Here is a 24,707-nt window from a genome sequence, read left to right as displayed (position 1 = left end):
GACATGAATCCCTTTATCAGGTGATACAGAGGCTTCCAGTTTTGAGTGGTGCCCAGGAAAAGGAAGGGTGGCACAGCTGGTGAGGCTGTGGAGCCAAGCCCTGCCACTCAGGGCCGTGACCTAACATAGCTCCTGTACTGGGAGCACCTGCAGCAGGTGGAGGAGGCTGTGTGGGAGCACCTGCAGCAGGTGGAGGAGGCTCTGTGGGAGCACCTGCAGCGGGTGGAGGAGGCTGTGTGGAAGCACCTGCAGCAGGTGGAGAAGGCTCTGTGGGAGCACCTGCAGCGGGTGGAGGAGGCTCTGTGGGAGCACATGCAGCGGGTGGAGGAGGCTGTGTGGGAGCACCTGCAGCGGGTGGAGGCTGTGTGGGAGCGCATGCAGCTGGTGGAGGAGGCTGTGTGGGAGCACCTGCAGCGGGTGGAGGAGGCTGTGTGGGAGCGCCTGCAGCGGGTGGAGGAGGCTGTGTGGGAGCGCCTGCAGCGGGTGGAGGAGGCTGTGTGGGAGCGCCTGCAGCGGGTGGAGGAGGCTGCGTGGGAGCGCCTGCAGCGGGTGGAGGAGGCTCTGTGGGAGCACGTGCAGCGGGTGGAGGAGGCTGTGTGGGAGCGCGTGCAGCGGGTGGAGGAGGCTGTGTGGGAGCACCTGCAGCGGATGGAGGCTGTGTGGGAGCATCTGCAGCGGATGGAGGCTGTGTGGGAGCGCCTGCAGCGGGTGGAGGGTGTGTGGGAGCACCTGCAACGGATGGAGGGTGTGTGGGAGCACATGCAGTGGGTGGAGGAGGCTGTGTCAAGGGGGCTCCAGCAAGGCCCAGAAGAGCTGCAGCACAGACCTAAGGTTTGAAGCAAGGATGTTCAGAGAAGTTCCTGGGGACGGTCCAGCCACGGCTCCCACCAGGAGTCAGTGCCACAGGACCCAGCCAGGCTAAGGTCAGCGGCATAGTGGGATCTCGGGTAAGAGGCAGTACACAGCCGGGCACTGACCAGGAGAGCCAGAGGGCTGCATGGGCAGGTGGCCCAGCTTCTAGCTCACCTGCCAGTCAGGCCAAGGTCTCAGAGGGTCCATGTGACTGGGCGGAGGTCAAGCCCGGGCTGCTCCTTAGCAATTGGGTTCATGGTGTTTGGACCACTCCACTCGGGCTGGCCCTGGAGTCAGGGGCAAGGGCGATTCCTGGTGTCTCAGGAGGAGGAGAGCAGTCGCAGTAAGGACGCACATGGACAGGGCTGGGGAAGGGCTCGGCTGTCTGGCCAGGGCCTGAGAAGTGCAAGGCTGGAAGACAGCCTGGGAATGGAACTGGCAGGTAGACACCGGCGTGGGGGCTTCTGCGTGTACACTGGGGCACTGGCTGCAGAGCAGGCACCGAGCTTCCCACAAGACAATGACGGGGCCAGTGAGGCAGCTTCTGCGTAGAGCAATGAAGGGGCAGAGGGTCCAGGCGCCCTCGATAGCCCAGCTCCTCTCAGCAGCCGCACATCCCATCCTCCGGCAGTAAATATCACCAGGGGCCCGGATGTCAGAGCAACTGGTCGATTGGTGGTAAACTCTGCCCTGGAGACCCCTTCCCCTCGGAAAGGCAACAGCTGGTGCTCCAGGCTTGCACCCGCCCTTCAGCCCACAGCGCCCCTCCGTGTCTGCCCTGGGGGACTCCTGAGTAGCAGTCCCCAGGACCTCTGGCTGCTTACGGCAAGGGGTGCAGAGGGATGTGGGAGCATGGGGCCGCGAAGCCTGCAGTGTCAGCGAGCCTCTCCAAAAGCAGTGCTGCCACTGCCACTGCCCTGACACCAGCCCTCTGGGACTGTGGCAGCCCTGTCCCCAGGATGTGGCCTTCAGCCTGCATCAATGGCCCCACGGAGGACCACATGGGTCTGGGGACCAAGGGGTAGAGGCAGGAGTGGCCGTCCACTCAGCAGCTCCCAGTGACCCACTGAGAACATGTACCCCCTTTCCCCATAACTCTAAGCTGTGAGGGCTCAGAGGCCCTAAAGCACAGCCACCTGGGACAGTGAGGCACTGCCACGCTCAACAGCTGTGGGCCACCTGGCCACAGCCGCTCCTGTTTCAGTGGACCAGCGGGCAGAGCAACCTCCCTGGCCGGGGTGGGGAGGGCAGAGCTCAGCAAGAGCGAGGGGACCAGGACTTGGACCTCGGGGTGAGGGCCTGGGTCCCACCAGCAGAAAAGAGAGGCAAAGGCTGGGCACAGTGGCTCACGCCTGTAATCCCAGAACTTTGGGAGCCAAAGCGGGGAGGATCACTTGAGGTCAGGAGTTCAAGACCAGCCTGGCCATCTCGAACTTTAGAGAAGCCCCATCTCTACTAAAAATATAAAAATTAGCTGGGTGTGGTGGTGCACACCTGTAATCCCAGCTACTCGGGAGGCTGAGGCAGGAGAATCATTTGAAACTCGAGTAGTGGAGGCTGCAGTGAGTCGAGATCACGACACTGCACTCCAGCCCGGGTGACAGAGCAAGACTCTTCCTGAAATAAGAAAGAGGTGAGTATCAGCTAAGCCTGGGCCAGCAGCTGCTGCGGGCTGGGGTTGGCCCTGGCCCCACTTTCCTCTTCCCCTAAGTCTTCCCCTAAGTCTTCCCCAAAACTGCCACCAATTGGAAGCCTGGAGAGGCTGGTCCAGGTGGAATTCCGGAATGTGAGGGGCACGGGGCAGAGAGACACAGCATAGACTGTGGTGAGGCCCTCAGACTCCGCCCACTGCCCATGGCCCCTTCTCTGGAGGGCTGCCCGGCCAGCAGGAACCAAATGACCAGGGGCCATGTGGCACCCTCTCTGGGAGCCAGGGGGCTGGAGCCAGTGACTGACATGGGAGCATGCCAGACCCCGCCTCAGATGAGGAGACATGAGCCAGGAGTGGGGCTGGAGGACCGTCAGTGCCTGACCAGCAGGAGGCCCCAAGAGGCCCAGCCTCAGTGCAGCCGCCACCCTGCCCCACACTGCACCCTCTGCCCAGGGTCTCCCGGCTGCCCTCCTGCCAGCACCTGCTCTCTGCTGCACAGACATTGGTCCCTGGCCCGACCGCAGTGGCTGAGCTCAGAGCCTGGGGCCTGGGGCTGCAGTGTCTCCCATCCCTGACACACACCGGACCCCAAGAAAAAAAACACAAGGCAGGATGCACGGGAAGGTTGGAACTGCTTTTATTGGGGGTGGATGCCGCAAGGCCCCACCCAGGTCAGGTTAGTGTTCTGCCCTTGCAGAGGCACCAATAGCCTGACACCTCCACCTGCCGCCCGCCCAGGGTTAGTGGAACATGCAAAGCTCGGAGAGTGGAGGCAGGAGTGGTCGCTGCTGAGGCCAGGGCTGGGTGGAATGGGAGGGTCAGCACAGAGCCGGCCGGCGTCCCTGGGCCCAAAGGGGGTTGGGGCTCCCTGGGAGAGAGATGGGCAGGCAGCACCCCAGCGTGGGCGCTCCACAAGCTGGAGGGGCCCTGGGCCCACCAGGAGGACAGGTTTGCAGCTCCCAGCCATGCCAGCTGCAACATCCATCTCCCCCTGGGTCTGGGTCCTGGGAGTCTGGGGTGAGAGGCAGACATGGAAGGCACTTACTAGGGAACAGAGGCTGGAGGGCTGAAGCCGGAGGCCAGGGCTCTCAGGAGTGAGTGTGGGAGTGAGCTGGAAAGCAGAGATCAGACGGTGCTGTGGGGGCCGGGCCTGCTGGCTCTGCAGGCAGGACCTCGTCTTCCCATGGGGAAGGGGCTTCTCTGGGTAGACTGGGGCCCCCTGTCCCCAGGAAGACCCACCATGTAGGCCAGCGCTAGAAACACCGGGACAGAAATGCCAGCCAGGCTCAAGCCCTGAGAGGCTGAGGGCCCTCTACTGACGGGACTGAGCCCAGCTGCCCTGTGCAGCTAGGACTGGCAGGCGGGCGACCCTGGGAAGATAGGAGAGTGGGCTGGGGCCCAGCTTGGGACCCTCCAAGGCACCTGGCTGTGTGAGTGGCAGGTAGAAGGGAGTGAGGAGACCCGAGGGGGTGAGGTGGCCAGCAGGGCTGGGCCAGCCCTGTCCCCCAAGATACAGGCTGTCTGGACAGCAGATATATATTAATATATTAGTCTGGTTTTTTTGGTTAAACTTTAGGCACCACTTGGGAGGAAGACACCTTTAAGCGTTGAAAGCGACCCCAGCAACTCGGCGGGAGCCGGGCCGCATGCAGAGCGGGAGGGTGCAGGCAGGCTCAGGCCACGGCAGACTCAGGGCCCCCCAGGGAGGCTGAGGACCCCGAGGCGTAGCGGCGGCCGTAGCCTGAGGAGGAGTAGGAGGATGAAGAGAAGGTCATGGAGAAGCCGGAGCCAGTGGCATCAAAGCTGCCACGGCGGGAGCCGGCCCGGGAGCCGGTGCGGGAGCCGGCACGGGAGCCAGCAGTGGAGCCAGAGCCGCTGACGCTGTACGGGCTGTAGTAGCCCTTGCTGGACTGCGCGGCCGCCTCCAGCAGCCGCAGCCCCGTGCCCTCCTCCACCATGCTGCGGTCCAGCGCGTCCTTGTAAGAGATCTTGAGCTTGGTCTTGGGGCAGGTGAGGTACTTGGAGTAGGCGCCCACGTCACGCAGCTTCTGTGCCGTGCGGGCGTCCACCGTGCCCCGCTGTAGGGCCTCGTCCAGGGACACCCGGCCCGGCGTGTCAGGCTCAATCAGGCCACCGGTCAGGTACTGCACCTCCAGGAAGCGCTGGCCGGCCTCGTAGTAGAGCCAGCCCTTCCTCAGGGCCTGGGCGGCTGACATCTTGGTCTTGGTGCGTGGGTCCTCAAAGCCGCAGAAGGCCTTCTGAGCCAGGTTGATGCGGTCCACCATGATCTTGTCCACCAGGCCCTTGTTGACAGCGTCAGTGACGGGGAAGCGCTCACCGGTGCTGGGGTCGATGATGCCCCCGGTGCAGGCCTGTGCCTCCAGCAGCCGCTGCCCCGTGATGTTGTCCACCAGGCTGCGGTGCATGGCCTCAGTGATGGACACCTTCTCTAGAGTCTCTGTGTCCAGGATGCCGGCCACGGGGCCCGTCTCCTCGGTGGGGTCCGACCAGGAGGCCAGCTGGGGCCTGGAGACGGCAGGGCTGATGGGGTAGGAGGAGGAGGAGCCCACGGAAGAGGAACGGGAGCGGAAGCCGCTGGCGTTGCCCGAGAGCATGTCGGCGAACTCTGTGATGGAAAGCGTGCCTGCGCGGTACTGGTCCAGTGCTGAGCGGTCGATGAGGTTCTTGGTGATGGCGTCGTCGATGTCGTACTGGCGGCCGGAGCGGCGGTCGATAATCATGGACTTGACCACGCCGTCCGAGGAGGAGATGGTGATCTCCTCCCACTCGCACTCCTGCTCCGACAGCTCCAGGTAGGTCTGGTGGTCGATGAGGCCCTTGCGGTAGGCCTCGTACACCGACATCTCCTTGCCCGTCTCGGGGTCCACGATGACCACGCGGCGCTTGCGCACGGAGGACTTGGAGGACGTCTTCCGTTCCCGCTTCTTCTCCTTCAGCGGCAGGAGGCACAGGCCCGTCTGGGGGTCGGTGATGCAGCGCTCCATCAGCTGCAGGTAGGTGAGGTTCTCCTCCGTGTTGGGGTCAAAGAAGCCCTTGGTGTCGTCCGAGGGGTCGGTCAGGATCTCGTTCATCTCCTCGTCGAAGAGGCCGCGCTTGTAAGCCACCTCCACGGGCAGCCGGTGGCTCTCCTCGGGGTCGATGATGCCACCCGTGGCGATCTGGGCCTCCAGCAGGCGGATGCCATGGTCCTTCAGGATCAGACCCTTCTTCATGGCCTGGAAGAGGGAGATGAGCTTCCCAGAGTAGGGGTCCTTGTAGCCGGTGACGGCGCGCTCAGCTGACAGCAGCTTGTCCTTGAACTCAGGGCCCACGATGCCCATGCGCACAGCCTCCTCCACTGTCAGCTTCAGTCCCTTGATGGGGTCAATCACGTAACCGGTGGCCGCCTGCGCCTCCAGCAGCTCAAAGGCTGTGCCAGGGCGAATGATGCCCTTCTTCATGGCCTGGTACACTGAGAGCCGCTCCTTGGTGGCATCCACGAAGACGCCAGCGATGCAGCTGGTACCTTCCAGGAACTTCTGCAGGTTCTTGGTGACCTCCTCGATGGAAGTCAGGCCCTCCCGCAGCTGCAGCGCCGTGGCCTCGTCCATGACCTGCGAGCGTACCAGCTCCTCCACAGTGATCTGCTTCCGCAGGCCGCGGAAGGTCAGCTTGTGGGCGTCTGACAGTGGCAGGAGCAGCTGGCCGGTGCTGTCGTCACGGCGGCACCGCTTGAGCAGCTGTGTGTAGCTGAGGCGCTCGTCAGTGGACGGGTCCACGTAGCTGCGCACCTCGCTGGGCTCTGACAGCTGGTCATGCGTGTCCTTGTTGAGGTAGCCACGCTGGTAAGCCACCTCCAGCGGGAGGTGGAAGCCCAGGCGGGGGTCCACGATGCCGCCGGTGGCCAGCTGGGCATCCAGCAGCCGCAGGGCCTCCTCAGCAGGGATCAGATCCTTCTTCATGGCCTGGAAGAGTGAGATGGTCTGCTCGGTGTAGGGGTCGCGGTAGCCAGTGACCGCCCGCTCCGCTGAGAGCAGGCGGTCGTGCAGCTCAGGCCCCACCAGGCCCTTCCGCACAGCCTCATCCACGGTCAGCCGCTCGCCCTTCACCGGGTCCAGCAGGAAGCCCGTGGCTGCCTGTGCCTCCAGCAGCAGGCGGGCTACCTCGGCACTGAGCAGCCCTTTCTTCAGGGCCTGGTAGATGCTCAGTGTCTGCCTGGAGCCTGGCAGAAAGACACCGGCCACACAACCGGTGCCATAGAGGTAGCGCCAGGCGGACTCCGCCTCGAGGACCTCGCGGAGGCTCCTGGTGCCCTCCCGGAGCAGGTTGTAGGTCTCGAGAGAGATGATCCGAGCCTCGTATAGGTCCTCGGCCGTGAGGCGGCGGCGCACGTAGTCATAGGAGGCCAGGCCCTGCTGGCGGATGATCTCTGTTTTCTCGATGATCTCGATAATGATGATGATCATACGCTCCTTGGTCACCCGGCCGGCCTGGAAGTCAGCCATCAGCTGGGCGCGCTGCTCCTTGGGGATCAGGTCCGACTGCATCACCTCCCACAGGGACATGGTGGAGCCGCCGTGGCTGCCGCCGCCAGGAATGTCGATCTGTGTCTCCTCGAATGCCCTTCGTGTCTCCTCCTCGGTGTATACCTGCGTGGTCTCCACCACCTCGGCCTTCTCCGCCCCTTTCAATGGCAAGAGGCGCAGGCCCGTCTCGGGGTCCTCCACACAGCGCTCCAGTAGCTGCCGGTACGTGAGGTTCTCATGCGTGTTGGGGTCGAAGAAGCCCTTGGTGTCGTCGCTGGGGTCTGCCAGGACGCGGTTCATCTCCTGGTCGAAGTAGCCACGCTGGTAGGCCACGTCCACGGGCACACGGTGGCTGTGCACGGGGTCGATGATGCCACCCGTGGCAATCTGGGCCTCCAGCAGGCGGATGCCGTGCTGCCGGAGGACCAGGCCCTTCTGCATGGCCTGGAAGAGGGAGATGGTGCTGCCCGAGTAGGGATCTCTATAGCCGGTCACAGCCTTCTCGGCCGACAGCAGCTGCTCATGCAGCTCAGGGCCCACCACACCCGCCTTTACGGCCTCGTGGACGTATAGGCGCTGGTTCCGCACAGGGTCCACCAGGAAGCCAGTGGCCGCCTGCGCCTCCAACAGGAGCGCGGCTGTGCTGGGTCTCAGCAGGCCCCGGCGCATGGCCTCGTAGATGGACACCTTCTCCTTGGCTTCCTCCAGGTAGATGCCAGCGAGGCAGCCACTGCCCTGCAGCAGCGTCTGCACAGAGCCCAGCTCCGAGAGGTCCTTGACCGTGGTCTTGCCATCCTTGAGCTGCTCAAACTGGGCTCTGCTGAGGACCCCGGAAGCCAGGAGCTCGCTGGCTGGCACAGGGGCACGGAGGCCACTGAAGGACAGCCTCTCCTGCCGCTGCGTCTCCACTTCCTCCACGATGGTGATGAGGATCTTGATGACCTTCTCCACGGTGACCTTCCCTGTGCGGAACTGACGCAGCAGCTCCTGCCGCTGCTCCGCCGTGAAGTACTCAGAGCTGATGAGCTCCCACACTGACACCGTCCTGCCCTTGAAGCCACCCACGGGGACCTCGACTGGGGTCTTCTCAAAGGTCTCGCGGGCCTGCAGCTCCGAGTAGAGCTCCTCCTGCCGGGCCCGAGCGGCCTTCTCCGAGAGCGGCAACAGGCTGAGCCCGGTCAGCTGGTCGGGCCGGCACCGCTGCTGGAGCTCATTGTAGGTGACCGGCTCCCCTGTGCTGGGGTTACGGTAGGCCTTGGTGTCAACCCTGGGTGCTGACAGGGCCCTGCTGGTCTCCTCATCCAGGCAGCCTCGGGCACAGGCGACATCCATTGGTACACGGTGACTCTTGCTGGGATCCACGACGCCGCCCGTGGACAGCTGGGCGTCCAAGAGGCGCAGGCCCTGCTCCCGGGGAATAAGGCCCTTCTTCAGGGCCTGGAACAGGGAGACACTCTGCCCTGTGTAAGGGTCCCTGTACCCCGTCACAGCCTTCTCGGCTGACAGCAACTTCTCGTGAAGCTCAGGGCCCACCAGGCCGGCACGCACCGCCTCATCCACAGTCAGCCGGGCGCTGGTGGAGGGGTCAATGATGTGCCCGGTGCCAGCCTGGGCCTCCAACAGGGCCACAGCCATGTCGGAGGGCAGCAGATCTTTCTTCAGAGCGTCATAGAGGCTCAGCTTCTGCCCCGCCTCCTCCAGCCACACACCCGCAATGATGCCGGCACCCCGCAGGGCCCGCCGCACAGCATCCACCTCGGCCACCTCTCGCACAGAGCGCTCACCCCGCTGCAGCTGGTGGTAGAGCTCACGGTTGATGACACTGCTCTCCAGCAGCTCGGCAGCTGGCACCAGGCTGCGCAAACCCTCGAAGCAGAGCTGGCCCTTCTGCTCCTGCTCCTCCACCACCGTGATGATGATCTTGATGATCTTCTCCACCGTGATCCGGCCCGTGCGGAACTGCCGCAGCAGGTCCCGCCGCTGCTCCGCTGTGAAGTATTCGGAGTTGATGATCTCCCAGATGGTCACAGTCTTGCCCTGGAACTTGCCAAACGGTGCGGAGACGGTGGCCTTCTCAAAGACGTCTCGGGCCTCCAAGTCTGTGTAGACGAGCTCCCCTCCCTTGGCAGCCTTATCTGTGAGTGGTAGAAGGCGCAGGCCTGTCTCGGGGTCCTCCACGCAGCGCTCCAGTAGCTGTAGGTACGTGAGGTTCTCGTGCGTGTTGGGGTCGAAGAAGCCCTTGGTGTCATCACTGGGGTCCGCCAGGATGCGGTTCATCTCCTCGTCAAAGTAGCCACGCTGGTAGGCCACGTCCACAGGCACGCGGTGGCTGTGCACGGGGTCGATGACACCGCCCGTGGCGATCTGGGCCTCCAGCAGGCGGATGCCGTGCTCCCGCACGATGAGGCCCTTCTGCATGGCCTGGAAGAGGGAGATGGGCTGCCCAGTGTAGGGGTCGGTGTAGCCGGTGACGGCACGCTCGGCCGACAGCAGCTTGTGGTGTAGCTCGGGGCCCACCACGCCCTCCTTCACAGCCTCGTTGACAGTCAGCCGCCGGTTCTGCACAGGGTCCAGCAGGAAGCCTGAGGCTGCCTGCGCCTCCAGCAGGATGAGGGCCGTGCCAGGGCTCAACAGCTGCCTCTGCAGGGCTGAATAGATGCTCAGCTTCTCATTGGTGGGCTTCAGCATCAGCCCTGCAATACTGCTGCTGCCCTGAAGATAGTGACGTACATCTTCCCGCCGTGCGAGCTCGTGCACTGTGGTGTGGCCCTGTGCCAGCCGATGCAGCTCCTCCGCACTCAGGATGCCTGCCTCCTGCAGCCTCTGGGCTGGCACCTTCCGCCGCAGGCCGTCGAAGCTGTGCTTGGGCTCCGCCTCTACTGCAGGCCCATCAAGTGCGTCCTGGCCATTAGGCAGGGTCTTTGTGGCAGCAACCTGCAAGGCAGTGACCTCCTCTGAGTGTGCCAGGGCGGCCCGGTGCTCCTCCTCCAGGCGCTGCAACTGCTCACGCAGCCTCTGGTTCTCCTCAGCCAGCAGCTCCTCCTGCTGACGCCGCTGTTGCTCCAGTCGCTGCAGCTCCTCCTGCTTGCGCCGCACGCCCTCCTCTGCCTCACGCTGCCGCCGCAGCGCCTCTTCCATGCTGGCGACCAGCTGCTGCCTTTCTTGCTCCATTTGCTGCTGCTGCCGCTGCTGCTCTTCACGCAGCTGCTGTGCCTTCGCCACCTCGTCTTGGAAAAGCTGCTCCAGCTTGGCCTTCTCCTGCTCGATGAAGTGCTCCCGCTGCAGCAGGCTGTCCTTCTCGGAGAGGAAGCTCTGCTGCAGGGCCTGTGTCTCCTGCAGCAGCTGTTCCTGCTGCACCGTCTGCATCTGCGGAAGAAGAGAGTGTGATCAGGGACCTGCGGCGCAGGAGCACCCACCACCCACCTCCAACCAGAGCAGATCCCGGGCCCTCCCGCCCGTCGCATGGAGAGGGGCGGTACCTCCTCCGACTTCAGCTGCAGCAGTTTGGCCTCCTGCTGGAGCTTCTCCTTCTCGCGCTCCAGCTCGGCGATGGCCTCCCGCAGGCGCTCGGCATCGTGGTCGCTCTGCTGTCGCTGGATCTCCAGTGTCTGCACCAGCGTCACCTTCTCCTGCGTGGCGAGCTCTGTGCGGTGCAGCTTCTCACCGATCTCCTCCGCCTGCTTCCGGAAGCGCTGGGCATCCTCCTCTGCACGGGCCTGGGCCCGGCTCATCTCAGCCACGCGCAGCTTTAGGCGCTCGGCCTCAGCAGTCATCTCCAGCTGCCGCTGCCGCTCTGCCTCCAGCGTCCGCTGGAAGCCCTGCGTCTCCTGTGCTAGCTGCTGCGCCATCTGCTCCTTGTCCTCCTGCAGCCGCCGCGCCTGCTCCTGTGCAAGCTCCTTCTGCTGCTGGAGCAGCTCTGCCTCGGCCTTGAGCCGCGTGGCCTCCTGCACCGCCTGCATCTTCTCCTTGAGCATCTTCTCTGCCAAGGCCCGCTGCTGTGCCAGGTCCTCCTCTGCCAGCTGCCGTAGCCGTGCAGCCTCCTGGGCCGCCACACTCAGCCTTGCAGCCTCTTCCGCCACCTGTTTCATCTTCTCGGCCTCCTCCTGCAGAAAGCGCTGCGTGTTGTCTTTGTCGCGCAAGATGAGCGCCCGGTTCTCGGCCTCAATGCGTGCCTTGAGCTTGCTCAGCTCCTCCATCTGCACTCGCACTGAGAAGAGCTCCTCCTCCACCTGGCTGCGCTGGCGTGCAGCCTCCGTGGCTTCTGCCTTCAGCCGCTGCAGCTCTTCGTCCAGCAGGTTCTTCTGATGGTCAGTCTCCTCCAGCTGCAGCCGCAGGGTGGTCAGCTCCTGCTCCACCTGTGCCTTCTGCCGCAGGGTCTGCTCGGCAAACTTCTTGTGCTTCTCCATCTCTGCGTCGGCAGCCTGCTTCTGCCGCAGGGCCGCCTGCTCCGCCTGTGCCCGCCGCGTGGCCTCCTGCTCAGCCTCCTTGCGCAGCTTCTCTGCGGCCGCCTGTGCCTGAGCCTGGGCCTGCGCCTGCTCTTCTGCGGACTGCTTCAGCCGCTCGGCCTCTTCCACCTGCCGCCGGGACTGTGCAGCCTCGCGCTCGGCCTGCACCCGGGCCTCCTCCGCCTCCTCAGCCGCCCGCCGGGCCGCCTCCGCCTCACTGCGCAGCCGGTCCAGCATGCTCTGCTCCTGCTGCAGGGTCTCCTGCAGCTCCTGCTCCTTCTGCTGCACTGCGAAGGCGTGCGCCTTCTCCTCTGCCTGCAGCCGCTTCTGGGCGGCCTCCTGGGCCAGCTGCAGCTGCCGAGTAGACTCCTGCTCCGCTCGCTCCCGCAGGCGCCGCGCCTCCTCCACCTTGGCTTTCAGACGCTCAACCTCCTCCAGCGCTGCCTTCCGCTGCCGTGCGGCCTCCTCCTCGGCTGCCAGGCTCTTCTGCACGCGCTCCTCGGCCTCACGGCGCCGCTGCTCCTCCTCTGCCGCCAGCTGTCGCTGCCGGGCGGCCTCCTGCTCAGCCTGCTCCTTGCTGCGCAACGTGTCCTCCGCATTGCTGCGGATGCGCCCCAGCTCCAGCTCCAGCTCCGCCTTGCCGGCAGCCGCCTTCTCAAAGCTCGCCTTCAGCGCCAGGATCTCCTCCTCCACCTGCCGCCGCTGCCGCAGAGTGTCCTCCACCAGCCCCTTCTGCCGCTCCAGCTCGCTCTCTGACGCCTTGCGCAGCTGGGCCAGGCGCTCCTCAATATCGGCCTTGTGCTGCGCCGCCTGCTCCTCCAGCCGCCGCCGCTGGAAGGCCTCGTCCTCCGCCAGCCGCCGCAGCCGCTCATTCTCTGCCTCCTTCTCCTTGAGCGCGATCTCTGCCTCCGTCTTAAGCCGCGTGGCCTCGCTGATGGCGGCCAGCTTCTCTGCAAGCACCCGCTCCGCCTCGGCCCGCTGCCGCGCTGCGTCTTCCTCGGCCAGCTGCCGCTGCCGCTTGGCTTCCTCCGCCAGGGCGCGCAGGCGGGCAGCCTCCTCCGCCAGCTCGCGGAACCGGCCGGCCTCGGCCTCCAGCCTCTGCTTGGACTTCTCGCTGGTGCAGCGCGACTCCTCCTCAGCCCTCGCCTTGCTGGCCAGCAACACCTCCATCTCGGCTCGCACCTTGGCCAGCTCTGCTTCCAGCTCCTGTCGTTTCTGCGTGGCCGCGGCCGCCTCACGCTGCAGCCGGGTCAGCTCCTCCTCCAGCAGCAGCCGTTGCTGCTCCCCCTGCTCCGTCTCCGCCCGCAGCCGGATCAGCTCCTGCTCCGCCGCCAGCCGCTGCTGCGCAGTGCCTTCCGCCAGCTGCCGCTGCTTCTCCAGCTCTTGCTCGGCCAGCTCCCGCTGCCGCACAGCCTGCTCCTCCGCCTTCCCGCGCCGGCGCGCCTCGCGCTCCGCCTCTTCCTTCTGCTTCTCGGCCTCAGCCTGTGCCAGGCTCTTCTGCTGCGCCACCTCCTCCGCCTGCAGCCGCAGCCGGAGCGCCTCATTGGCCTTGAGCTGCCAGCGCTCCAGCTCCCGCTCCGCCTCCTCACGCGCGCGCTCGGCCTCGGCCTGCTGCTGTGCCCGCCGCTCGGCCTCCTCCCGCAGCTGCGCTACTGCCACGTGCTCCTCTTGCAGGGAGCGCTCCAGCTGTGCCGTCTTCTCTGCAAAGGAGGCGCGTTTGCTCTGCAGCTCTGCCTCTGCGCTGCGCTGCGCCGTCTCCAGGGCCACCTGCACCTGTCGCGCTCGCTCCACCTCGGCCTGCCGCAGCCGCCGTTCTGCCTCCTCCGCTTGCAGCCGCAGCTCCTCCAGCGACTGCAGGGCCCGCTGCTTCTCACGTGCCGCCTCGGCCTCAGCCTTCACGCGCAGGGCCAGCTCTGCCTCCGCCTGCCGCTTACGCTGGCTCTCGTCCTGTACCTGCCGCCGCAAGCGCTCAGCCTCCTCCTGCGCCTGCCGCTTCTGCGCCTCAGCCTCCTCTGCCCGCTCACGCAGCGCCTGCAGCTCTCCCTCAGCCCCACCACGCTGGCGCTCAGTGGCCTCCAGCTGCAGGCGTACCACGCGGATCTCCTCCTCAATGCGCAGCCGGCTACGCTCTGCCGCCTCTGCCTGTCGGGCCTTGGCCTGGATCTCTGCCTCCGAGCTCTGCCGCAACTGCTGCAGCTCCTCCTGGATGCTGCGCTTCTGCTGCTGCGCATCCACCGCGGCTTCCTCCCGCCGCACCACCTCCTCCTGCATGCGTTGCTGCAGCTCCTTCGCCTCCCGCTCCGCCTGTGCCTTTGCCTGGGCATGCGCCTCGGCCAGCTGCCGCTGCTTCTCCAGCGCGGCCTCCACCTCTGCCAGCCGCTCACGCTCCTCTGCCCGCTGCTGCTCAGCCAGCCTCTGTGGCCACAGCAGAGAGAAGAAGAGAAGCAGAGAGAGCGTGAGCAGGGGCAGGCACCAGCGCCCACAGGGCACACACTGGCATAGTTCACTCAGCGCGGAGCAGGGTTCAGGGAAGATAGAGGCCCCAGCCTGGCAGAAGAGACAGCGTGCACCTGCCCAGGGCACTCGGGCAGCGAGCGCAGCCAGCTCCACTGTGCTCACCAGCTGGGGAAGGAGGCCCAGGCGTCCTCCCGCTTCCCGCAGACAGGCAATGGACACAGACGGACAGGGAGAGAGAGAGAGCAAAGCCGGAGCTCGGAACCTGCAAGCCACACCCAGCACGCAGCCCTGCCTGAGCTCTGCTGGACACCAGGGGGCCTGGCTCCCATCACCGAAGCCCTCTCCCAACCTGGGTGGGAAGCCTGTGTGGGGCAGGGTGGGGCGAGGCGGCCAGCGTGGAGACAGCAGTGCAGACCCGAGCCAGCTCAAAGGAGATTCAGGGCCACGCATGAGGTGAGGAGGAGCCAAAAGGTGGGTGCCTTGGAACTCCCCTCCCTGGCCCCACAACCCGCCACCCCCGACTTCCCGCACCTAAGGGCTGAACGCAGAGGAAGAGCACACAGGACGCCCACTAGGCTGCTGGGGGGGATGCTCACAGGGAGAAGAGGCAGTGCCAGCCACTGCATGGGAGCAGCACAGCCTCCAGGCTAGGGGCAGGCCACAGTGGGGTAGGCTGAGCTGGGGGCAGGGGGTGCTGGCAGCACTGGGGGGAGTGGGGAGGGCAACAAGAAATAGCCTCAGGCTGCTCCTCTGGCTGCGTGTGGGGGGTAACAGGTGGAGAGATGGACCCCCCCACCCGGCTTCCACCCGAAGGGCCACACCTCCTCCTCCTCCATGCGCCGCAGAGTCTCGCTGATGAACTTGATGTACTGGCTCGTGAGCGTGGTCAGCTCGCTGTAGCGTGTGCGCAGGTCCACGTACTGCGGGGTACAGTCGGGGTCAGCCCTGCGAGAGCCGTGACTCGGAGGCCCGCCAGCCCTTCTCCCAGTGAGGCTCAGCCCCACCCTACCTCCTGGATGACACTCTCCGACCCGGACTGGACCTTGGGCTTCTTGGCTGGGGAGGCCACCGGCTCAAGCTGCGCCTTGTATGTGACCAGCTGGAGTTCATAGTCCTGTGGGAACACACCATGGTCAGCCACCAGCTCTGCCCTCTGGTGGCCCCTGCCCAGCCCACGAACTCTCACACGGGCTTTCCATGGCATGGCCCAGGCTCAGGGAACACCCGCCACCCAGGCAATAGTCCTGGACTCAGGGTCTGGCGCAGTGGCTGGGCCTCACCTTGATGGCGTTGATGTACTGTTTCGCAAACTTCTGGCACTCCTCGACCTTCTCGCCATGGCGCTCAATCTCCTCCAGCAGGGCCTAGGGGACGGTGAGGTCAGCATGGCAGCCACAGGGCACGCCTGGCCACCCCATCCCCATCCCCACTGACCCAGGCCCACCTTCTCCTGCTGCAGCTGCTCCTGCACAGCCCGACTGTCGGCCAGCGGCACAGCCTGGATCTGCTCCTGCCGCTGCCTGGCGTCCTGCAGCCAAGCGCCCAGCGGGTCTGCACTCTCGCGGTAGTAACGCAGCTGGCGACCCAGCTGCTCGAGCTCTCGCTGCCGCACGTCGGTCTGGGCCAGAATGGCCTGCCAGCGCTCAAGCAGCTGGGCGACCCGCTCCCGCCAGCGCTCCACCTCCACATCCCGCTCGCCATGCCGCTGCTGCAGTCGCTCCCCCACCTCCTGCGCCCCCCGCAGCTCATCCCGCAGGGCGTCGAACACGGGCTGCTGTGCCTCAGCCTGGGCCCGCAGCTTCTGTTGGGGACAGGAGGGTCATATGTGGCTTCAGCTGGACCCACAGTACCCCCACCCTCCAGAGATCCAAGCCCCAAAACGATACCTTCAGAGAGGCCTTGGTGGCCTCGAGCTCCGGGAGAGTGGCCGGCACAGCCTGGGCCTCCTTGAGCTGTTCCTCGTGGGCCCTGAGCACCTCCTCCGCCCCCTGCGTGCTGCGGATCACCAGGCTGATGGTCTTGAGCCTGGCGGGAAAGCAGGGCTCAGGGCCAAGACACAAGGCTCGACAAACAGGCCAAGGGGATGGAACCCGAGTCATAGCGAGCCCGGGTACCGCCTGCCAAGTCCAGACCCAACCCTGGGGTCGGCTGGCCCTGTGGTCACAGGCTTCAGGGAGAAGGAGGTTGGGAGCCCCTGCAACATAAGTCCCCTCAGGCTTCAAGCCTGAAGAGGGCACAGGGGCTGTGCCAGCCAGAATTGGCAGACCCCAAGGCCCCGAGACAGGCAGAGCCCACTGGCGGGATCACAGCGGTGTCCTGGTTCAGAGATATAGCCTGGAAGCGTAGTTCTCAGCCCTCGCAGCCCAAGACTGGGTGAAGGAGACACCAGGGTGGAAATGGCACCATGTGGCAGACAGTGATGGCCCCATGATGGCGTTGCTCTTTGTGAAGGGTGGACGGGGTGGACGTGCGGTTTACAAGACAGCAGGAGACTAAGACTATGACATAACACACTAGAAGTAAATGCAGAGGCCCTTAAGTGCAGGCCAGGAACAGGATGGATGAGAGGCAGGTGCGGGATTTCTCCCTGTGCCACTGAGAGTGGATCCACAGCCTGGCCACCGAACTCAGCAGCCCCTGCGCACCTCCGCTCCTCTCTTCCCCACACCCGAATCTGATCATCAGGAAGTCCCCCTGGCTGCCACTGCTGAAGCGTGTTCAGACCTGAACTCTTCTCACCACCTCTGCGGCCGCCACCCTGGCCTGGTCCTGCCACTTCCTGGCCATATCTCTGAACAGCCCCCAACTCACTGCCGTCATTCCCTCCTGACTCTCCCTCGAGGTCAGAGCCCTCGCCCACCCCAGCACCCCCCCCCCAAGCCCACCCTAGCCCCTCGCCTGTGGCCAGGTGCACTCACTTCTCCAGGTAGATGGCAGACAGGCTGCGGACCTGCTCCAGCTTGCCCAGCGTCAGCTCCAGCTCCGAACGCAGCGTGGGGGCCGCAGGCGATGGCTCTGGCAGGGCCAGGACCTTCTCAGCCTCGGCAGAGAGCCGGGCGACCCCCTTGCCCAACCCCTCCACCTCTGCCTGCGCCTTCTGCAGAGACAGGGAGTGGGAACGCACTCACCACTGGGCAGGTGCAGCACACAGCACCCCTTGGGCCGAGGAAGGGGAGGCCAGGAGGAGGGGCGGGGAGAGGGACGGGACTGGACGGGGTAGGGAGGCGCCTGCCTGCTGCTCCGCAATGCGCTGGGCACACTCCCGTGCCGGCTCTTTGTCCAGGGGCAGCCGCAGGCGGTGCACAGTGCGCGTCTCGCAGGCCTCCAGCTGCAGCCGGATGTCTTTGAGCTCCGAGATGCAGCGCTGGCAGCGAGATTCCTCCTGTGCGCCTGGGAACACTTCCAGGTCACTCCACTGCCCGCCTCGTGCCAGCCCGACCCGCCAGCCCTGCCGCGCCCCCTACCCTGCTCCAGGCTCTGCAGCAGCTGCTGGTAGTGGTGGCTGCAGGAGCCGTACTCTCGCTCGGCCACCAGCCGGTCCTCGGGCCCGAAGCCACCGGCGTCCTGGCTGTCCCGCAGGAAGGCCTGGTAATGCAGCTCCAGGCTGTGCAGGGCTTGGCGCTGCTCCTCTGGCTTCAAGGTGCGGAACTGGGGGAAGCAGGTGGGGCTGAGCACCCTGAAGAACACCCCTCCTCTCCTCCCACCCAGAGAGTCCCTGGCCGGGGGGCAGGCGTACCGTGGCCAGGGACCAGGAGCGGATGAGCTGCACATCACGGCGAAGGCTCTGCCAGGCCAGAAGGCTCTTCATGTCCACATGCAGCTGGTGCCACAGCGTGACCAGGGCCTGGTGCTGGGCCTCCAGCCTGATGGGTCAGGGCCACAGTCAGCTTCGCCCATGCCCCGTCCACCGCCCACCCCAGCTGCTGAGCCCCCGCCACCCACCTGGTGACAGCCTCCTGAGCCTCCTGGTTGGGCGGGGGCACCAGGAAGCACACAGAGGGCACGGCGGCCTCGCTGCCGGTGCTGCTGAGCACCTTCCAGTGGGATGGCTGTGCAGGGCCCACCAGCTGGCACTCATCACCCTTGTGCACGGTCACCTGAGACAAGCAGAGTCGGTGAGGACATGGCCACACTGTGCCCTGCTTGGCACCCCCACCCCCACTGAAGCCTGGGCCCACCCTCACCTCCACCTGCTTATAGTCGCACACAGCCAGCAGGGGCACGCGGCCCCGCACGGGGTAAGCTGGGTGGCGGGGCTTCAGCTGCACGATGGCCTTGGCCCGCTTGGCCAGGCCTGAGAGGTGCCCCTTGTATTCATTCAGCTGTTCCTTCTCGTCCTGTGGGGGAGGGTAGCATCCAGATGAGGGCCACAGAGACCCACAGGCCTGCCCCAGGCCCCCCAGCCCCCGGGACCAGGTCTGTGGGGCCCTCTTGATGCTCCCAGAGAGGCAGCCTTTGGAGGCAGGAGGTGTAAGTGGGACAGGCCTCGGACTTAGCCCCAAGCAGACCCACGTGCCCTCACTCCTTCCCGACGCAGACAGGGTGCCCTCCTCTCACCCACATCATCCGCCACAGCCTGCCAGCTACGCTCTGACACCTATAATGTCCTCGCTGCTCATCCCTACCCTGTGGGCTGCAGAAGGTCACTGCTTCCTCCCATGCCATCCCACCCCTCTGCGGGGACCAGGCACTCTCCCAGGCCCAGCCCTGCTGACCTCAAAGGCCATTCCAGCCTCCGGTCCCTCTTCCCTGTCACTCCCCACTGTGCGCCCGCCCTCCTAGGTGACCCTACCCCTGCTCGCAGAGCACAAAGCCCAGCTCCCCTCTGCCCACTCCAGGTCTCAGGCCAAACTACTGGTGCCCCTTCTATAGCAAACGGACTGGTGACAGTGGCTGACTTAAGACTTCTGCTTCCTCTGTGGCTGCGAAGGTGGGGGTGGCCCCAGCTCAGACCACCTGCCTCTTGGCTCCCCACACCCTGTCTCATTCCCCTCTCGGCTGACCTCCACACCCCTGCTGGCTCCTCCAGTTGCCCACCCCCCCCACCCCGGTCTCCAGAGTACCCATGCAGCCCAGACTCCAGGCCAGCCTCTCTGGACGAGCACCTATACACCCTGTCCCTCACCTGTGCATCCTGCAGCAGGTCCTCCAGCCGAGTGACAGTGATGGAGCGGTCACAGCTGTACTTCCTGCGCAGCGTCTCCTGCAGCTTCTGCAACTGCTCCTCGGCCTCCCGCACGTCTGAGAAGAACTGGGGCAATGGGAAGGGGTCACGCCGGGATACCAGGGACCAGAGCCCCAGCTGACATATGCCCCAGGGCAGGCCCAAGGGGGGGGCACTGAGGAAGGAGTGGCGAGGCACCCAAGAGGCCTGGGGAGCACCCTGTCCAAGGCCCAGTTGGCCTGCAGGCAGCAGCTGGCAATGTCTGCAGACAGAGGGACTTCTAGTCAGAGCTGCACCTCTAACGAGGGGTCCAGGAGCTCCAAGGCTGCCACGGAGGCACAGTGGGCAGGGAAGCTCTGGTTCTTACCTGAAAGTAGGCGGCATTCTCCTTCAGGTGTGCCTCGATGCAGCAGCACAGCTGTAACATCCAGCTCCACTGCGTCTGCAGGGCTGCCTGGAAAGACTGCAGGACCCCAGGTCCTTGTCAGGCCCCACCACACCCTGTCCCCCGTCCCACCTGGGGGCCCAGCGTGGCCCCCACAGCCCCACCCCTACCCAGGGAGCCCTGCAGGCCCCCCACAGCCCCACCCCTACCCAGGGAGCCCTGCAGGCCCCCCACAGCCCCACCCCTACCCAGGGAGCCCTGCAGGCGCCCTTGGCCCACCTCCACCGTGGGCCTGGCCGGGTGGTCCTCCCGCAGCAGCCGGTCCCCGGCACTCTGGAGCTCCTTGATCTTCTTCTCCTTCAGCTCCAGCTCCCTCATCAGGGCCTGGCACCAGGGCAAAGGGTCTCAGGTCCAGCTGGCCACACCTGACTCTGCCCAGCACCCAGCAAACTCGACCCAGGGCTCTGCTGGTCTCTGCCATGGGGGACGACCAGGGCACAGGTGGGGAGGGTCTATGGGTTCAGGGGCGCCAAGCCACCCTCACCGAGTAGCTGTCCTTCTTGGCGGTCATGTTGGTGTTGCGGTCACTCCAGTCGAAGCCCACCTCCTCCTCCTCTTTCTCGTTCAGCCACATCAGCTCCTTCGTGGCAGCTGCCACGAAGCTGTGTAGGCTCTCCAGGGACCTGAGGCGGGCCTTGGAGGAGTTCTGTGGGTGGAAGAGTGCATGTCAGCAGGCCGTGGCCTACCCACCTCCCCCAGCCAGTCCTGCCCCACTCACCAGCAGCTTGGCATACTGCAGGTCCAGCCGACCCAGGCAGTCACGGTAGGCGCCCCGAGTGGCGGGGGAGAGCTGGCCCTGCCGCAGATGAGACAGGTGAGCCTGTGGGGTCTGGGCCCGGCCCACCCCGCCGTCCATCGCACAGTGCCACCGACCTCGTCACTCCGTGCCCGCTCGATCTTGGCCCGGAATTCTTCGATGGACTGGTGCAGGCCTCGGTGGCTGCCCAGCTGCGCCTCCACACTGGGCAGGTCCACGCCCCACTCAGCACCATCCACACGGTGCTGGTTCTCCTCCACCCAGGCCAGGAGGTCTTGCAGGTAGCGTAGGGTGGAGTCCTCCGGCTCGGGGCGCCTCTGCAGAGTCACCTGGGTCACCTGGACTGCAGGGGCAGCCACGCCTGCCTTCAGCCGGAGGTTGTACTCGGTGCGGATGGCTACCAGACGCTCGTGCAGACGGTATACCCTGGGGCAGCAGAGGACTCAGGTAAGCATCAGCAGGCCTGGGGCCGGAGGAACTGGGTGCCAGGGAGTGGGGGGCGGGCCCCACCTGCGGTACATCTGCTCGCCCTGCGGGTGCCGTCCGTCCTTGAGGGTCTGCACGTCGTTGAACAGCAGCCTGATCATGCCGTCCGCCTTGTCCAGGTCCCGCTCGACCTCTCCCGCCCGCTGCGGCACTTTGCCTGCGGCCAGCAGCCGGACATCCTGCAAGGTCGTCGCCTGTGACTTGAAGCCCAGCTGACCCCTGACCTCACAGGGGCCCTGGCCAAGGCAGCCACCCTCACCTGCTTCCCCAGACTCAGTGGACCACTGCCCCTTCCCCCCCCGCCGCCGGCCACCTCACACATCCTCCTGCCAACCTTCTGGGATTGGGACCAACTCCAGGGTATTTCTGCTCAGTCCATGAACTGAGACCCCATGACCCATATCCTTGGGGTCCCAGGCTTCATCCTTCATCACCCACCCCAGGAAACCAATTCCTCCTGTAACACAGTGTGGACTCCATCCTCCTGCGCATCCTATACCCGGTATAGGGCCGGGTCCTCTCCCCACCGCTCCCCAACGCTAAACCGCTGTGGGGGAGGGGGCCTGGCAGGGGGCAAGGCAGCCACTCTGGGTCCTGCCCAGTGGCCAGAAATCAACTCTGCCCAAAGCAGGCAGTGAGAGTTGGCTGCACACCAGGAGGGAGGAGCTCAGGCCTGGATTCCCCACCACATGCCCCGCCCTGCTCCTGCCCCAGGAGCCCAGGGGACAGCCCCCTCCTGGCTTTCTGGCTGCAGGGCGAGGCAGGCTCCTCCGGCCTCCCTCCCTAGGCCTGCCCCCACCCCCTCACCGACTGCAGCAGGGCGTCGGCCTGGTTGAGCTGCTCCTCACACAGCCCCGCCTCCATCTGCAGTTTGCTCACGATGCGCTGAAGACACTCCAGCCTGCGGGAGAAGCATAGGGAAGGGGCCTCGTCAGCCGGGTCTGGCACAGCCCGGGCCACAGGCTGCAGCTTGCCTCCTGCTCTGGCCTCCCTGCCTGTGGCCCACTGTCCTGAGGCGAGTGGGAGCTCGGGTTCCCCCACCAGGGGCGGGCTGGGGGGGGTTTCCTCCCCAGGCAGTGACTCACCCTCGGGTGGTTCCCCTGCCACCACAGGGCCCCACCCACCTCTCAAACTCGCTGCGGAGCTGCTTCTCCCGCTCCAGGATGGCCACGTGCAGCTTGCCCCACTCCTTCTCCACGTCCAACGGGTGGTAGCCAGGGGGCACCTTGAGCTGGCCTGCTTGCACCGCTCCCTGCGGACAGGGCCAAGCTCAGGACCAACATGCAGGGGACAGGGGGCGGGGTGCTGGGCTCTCAGACCTCAGCCCACCAGACCTGGGACAGCCCTGGTCCCAAAGGCAGGGCCAGGTTGGGCTCTGGAAGAGTCTTTCAGGCCTGGGGTTCCGGGACAGCACCCGCGCCTCCCGGGGCCACACTCACCTCCAGGGACTGGTAGATGCCCTTGGAGCGGTTCTTGTCAGCCTCCTTGGCTGGGAGCTCCATCTCTTTAAACTTCAAAAACTGACACCACAGTATCTGCGGGGAACAAGGGTGTCAGCAACCACACCCGGCCCTTAGGGTAGGCCCAGCACCCCTCCCCGCATGCCCAGCCCACCTCGATCTCCTCAAAGCTGGAGGGGAACCTGCGCTCCTCAAAGGTGGCGGTGTGGTGCCGAATCCACTGCAGCAGCAGCAGCACCAGCTCCCGGTACTCCTGCCAGCGCAGCTGCAGCTCCTGCAGGTGGGTGCGGGCAGCTGTCAAGGGCCGTCGGGGCATCCAGGCCCAAGCCCACTGCCCTTTGGGCCCCCACTCACGTTGGCCCTCACCCCATCCTGCACGTCCGGCACGCGGGGCATGGCGTCGTACAGGGACGAGACGTAGGTGATGATGGACTTCTCGTCGGGCTGAGGGACGTCCACATCTACAGGGAAGGGCAGCTCAGGGAGGGCTCTGGGGCAAGTAGTGGGGAGGGGCGAGGAGGGGGGCCACACAGACATACCCTCAGGGTCCAAGAGTCGAGTGACTCCCAAGTCCCGCTCCGCCACGGAGAAGGCCTGGTCCAGGTTCTCCAGGTTGGTTTGCCGGTACACTTTGTTCATGTCGATCAGCATGGGCCTGGGACAATCAGGTGGCTCGTCAGGTGGGCCAGACAAGACCAGCTGCACCACACAGGCGGGTGCACAGCCCAGCTCCCTACACATCCCAGCAACCATGGATCTCCCACAGTCACCCTGCCACATGGGCAGAGCTGAAATCACCATGCCACCCCCACACCCAGGAGCCCAGGGGCACAGTACAGGACTATGCAGAGCAGAGGGTGCCGGGCAGCTGGGGCTCCCTGCAGCTACCCTGCCCACCAGGCCCCTCCAGAGGCATCCACAATGGGTACACACTTCTAGCTGTGAGGACCAGCAGCCCACAGGCCCTCCAGCCTCGAGAAAGCCGTGGTGCTTCTAAAGGGCACCAGGGTGGGGCTGGGCCCTGTTGAACTCCAGCAACCCGAGGCAGCCTGCTGGCACTCACCCTGTTCCTTCTACCCCACTCCCTGCCCCAACGTGTCTGAAGTTGCCTAGTGGAGGCACTGTGGGGGTGCCCCCAACCCCCAGCCCCCTCCCCCCAGGGTCATGTACTTGTGCCGGTGGATGATGGCGTTGAAGAGGCGGCCATCTCTCCAGCTGGAGGTGAAGTTGTCACAACGCAGGCCCTGGTACCCCTCCACCATGCGCTGCGACCACAGCAGCAGCTTCTCCTTGGCCGTCATGTCCTCTGACTGCCCGCTCACCTGGATGTCTGAGATCTACCCCCACAGAGGACAGGAGGCCACAGCTCAGCCACAGCTGCCAGGCCTGCCCTGTGCCCACAACCACGTGCTCGAGGGCAGGGGCAGCTTAGCACCCAGGGTGAGTGTGCAGGGCCGCCAAGCCAGCCAAAGCAGCACTGGGCTTCAGGGCCCTTCTCTGTTGGGAAGCTGCTGGGACCAGCCATGCCTTGGGGCCACAAGTCCAACCACTCCAGCCAGGGGCAGCTGCCACCACAGAGCAGGTGCCCGCTCCGCTAGCTGGAGAGGGTTAGGCTCCACCCTACACCTCCAGGGCTGGCATGGACCAGAGTGGAAGGACAGTAGGCACAAGAGGAGCAACCATGTACCCCCAAAGCTGGCCTAGAACCCCCGGGTCTGAAAAGACTGGGGGTCAAGCTCCATCACTAGTTGCAGGCTGGCAGGTGAGGCCTGTGGCAGCCTGGCTCTGTACCCAGGGCCATGCTCAGGCCAGGGTCTGCCCGCCTATCCCTAGTTGCCTGTCATCCTGCCAGCCTGTGTGACTCAGCTGCCATGCCAGCACCAGGCTCTGCCTGCCCGGCTCCCAGATTTGCGGTTTCCTGTGAGGCCAGGACAAGCAGCGGGTGAGTCAGCCCGTGCAGCTTGTGCTGCTGCAGAAGCCTCCCCAGGGCAGGCACTGGACCGCATTCCTCCATAGGGAGGCTCCAGGCCCTGCCCCGCAGGGCCAGAGGGCAAGGATAGGCAGCCGTAGTAGTGAGAGACCTGCGCCCTCAGGCTATAGATCCAGTCCAGGGCTGCAGCTGGCAGGAAGGCGCCCAGGTGCCACCATACCTACGGTGCCAGCCACCTCCCAGGCCACACCCCAGCCAGAAAGCGGATCCGCCTGCCACCCTAGAAACTAGGAGCCCAGGCTACCCTAGAAACTCCTGCAGGTGGGGGGCCTGGGGGCAGCTGTTCTACCTGGAAGTGCAGAATGATTGTCCAGATGAGGCCAAGGGTCAGCTTGGGGTTGCCGTCGGCAATATCATCGTTCCTGATGTTCACCAGCTTCACCTGTGAGCGAGGGGCTCTCAGTCACGGCCCATGGGGCAGGGCTGGCTTGGTGAGGGGTCTGGGTGGGGCCCAGGGCCAGGGAGGCAGCCTTA

At 65.4% G+C, this 24,707-nt stretch overlaps 1 protein-coding gene across 40 annotated transcripts in view; it reads right to left on the bottom strand.

Moving 5' to 3' along the window:
* Positions 1–3,124: 3,124 nt before the first annotated feature.
* Positions 3,125–24,707, bottom strand: part of PLEC (plectin) — a 60,492-nt gene continuing 38,909 nt past the window's right edge. For 31 of the 40 annotated variants that reach the window (XM_035276851.3, XM_035276854.3, XM_035276855.3 and 28 more), the window contains 28 exons: positions 24,523–24,615; positions 23,414–23,580; positions 22,783–22,898; positions 22,598–22,704; positions 22,398–22,517; positions 22,223–22,318; positions 21,908–22,035; positions 21,591–21,684; positions 20,808–20,962; positions 20,414–20,723; positions 20,259–20,336; positions 20,025–20,186; positions 19,760–19,864; positions 19,463–19,558; positions 19,057–19,182; positions 18,116–18,268; positions 17,874–18,028; positions 17,668–17,794; positions 17,396–17,579; positions 17,164–17,321; positions 16,850–17,028; positions 15,818–15,956; positions 15,376–15,732; positions 15,212–15,295; positions 14,941–15,045; positions 14,753–14,851; positions 10,509–13,889; positions 3,125–10,395 (listed from right to left, as the gene is read on the bottom strand). In XM_035276851.3, coding sequence (XP_035132742.3) covers positions 4,177–10,395; positions 10,509–13,889; positions 14,753–14,851; positions 14,941–15,045; positions 15,212–15,295; positions 15,376–15,732; positions 15,818–15,956; positions 16,850–17,028; positions 17,164–17,321; positions 17,396–17,579; positions 17,668–17,794; positions 17,874–18,028; positions 18,116–18,268; positions 19,057–19,182; positions 19,463–19,558; positions 19,760–19,864; positions 20,025–20,186; positions 20,259–20,336; positions 20,414–20,723; positions 20,808–20,962; positions 21,591–21,684; positions 21,908–22,035; positions 22,223–22,318; positions 22,398–22,517; positions 22,598–22,704; positions 22,783–22,898; positions 23,414–23,580; positions 24,523–24,615 — 13,293 coding nt within the window. In that variant the 3' untranslated portion in view covers positions 3,125–4,176. The remainder of the gene's footprint in view (positions 10,396–10,508; positions 13,890–14,752; positions 14,852–14,940; positions 15,046–15,211; positions 15,296–15,375; positions 15,733–15,817; positions 15,957–16,849; positions 17,029–17,163; positions 17,322–17,395; positions 17,580–17,667; positions 17,795–17,873; positions 18,029–18,115; positions 18,269–19,056; positions 19,183–19,462; positions 19,559–19,759; positions 19,865–20,024; positions 20,187–20,258; positions 20,337–20,413; positions 20,724–20,807; positions 20,963–21,590; positions 21,685–21,907; positions 22,036–22,222; positions 22,319–22,397; positions 22,518–22,597; positions 22,705–22,782; positions 22,899–23,413; positions 23,581–24,522; positions 24,616–24,707) is intronic. The other 9 variants (XM_078352935.1, XM_078352941.1, XM_078352942.1 and 6 more) reach the window with 2 other exon arrangements.

The sequence above is a fragment of the Callithrix jacchus genome, chromosome 16 (genome assembly GCF_049354715.1).
Source record: "Callithrix jacchus isolate 240 chromosome 16, calJac240_pri, whole genome shotgun sequence".
Taxonomy (NCBI): domain Eukaryota; kingdom Metazoa; phylum Chordata; class Mammalia; order Primates; family Cebidae; genus Callithrix; species Callithrix jacchus.
This window is presented reverse-complemented; position numbering and strand designations above follow the sequence as displayed.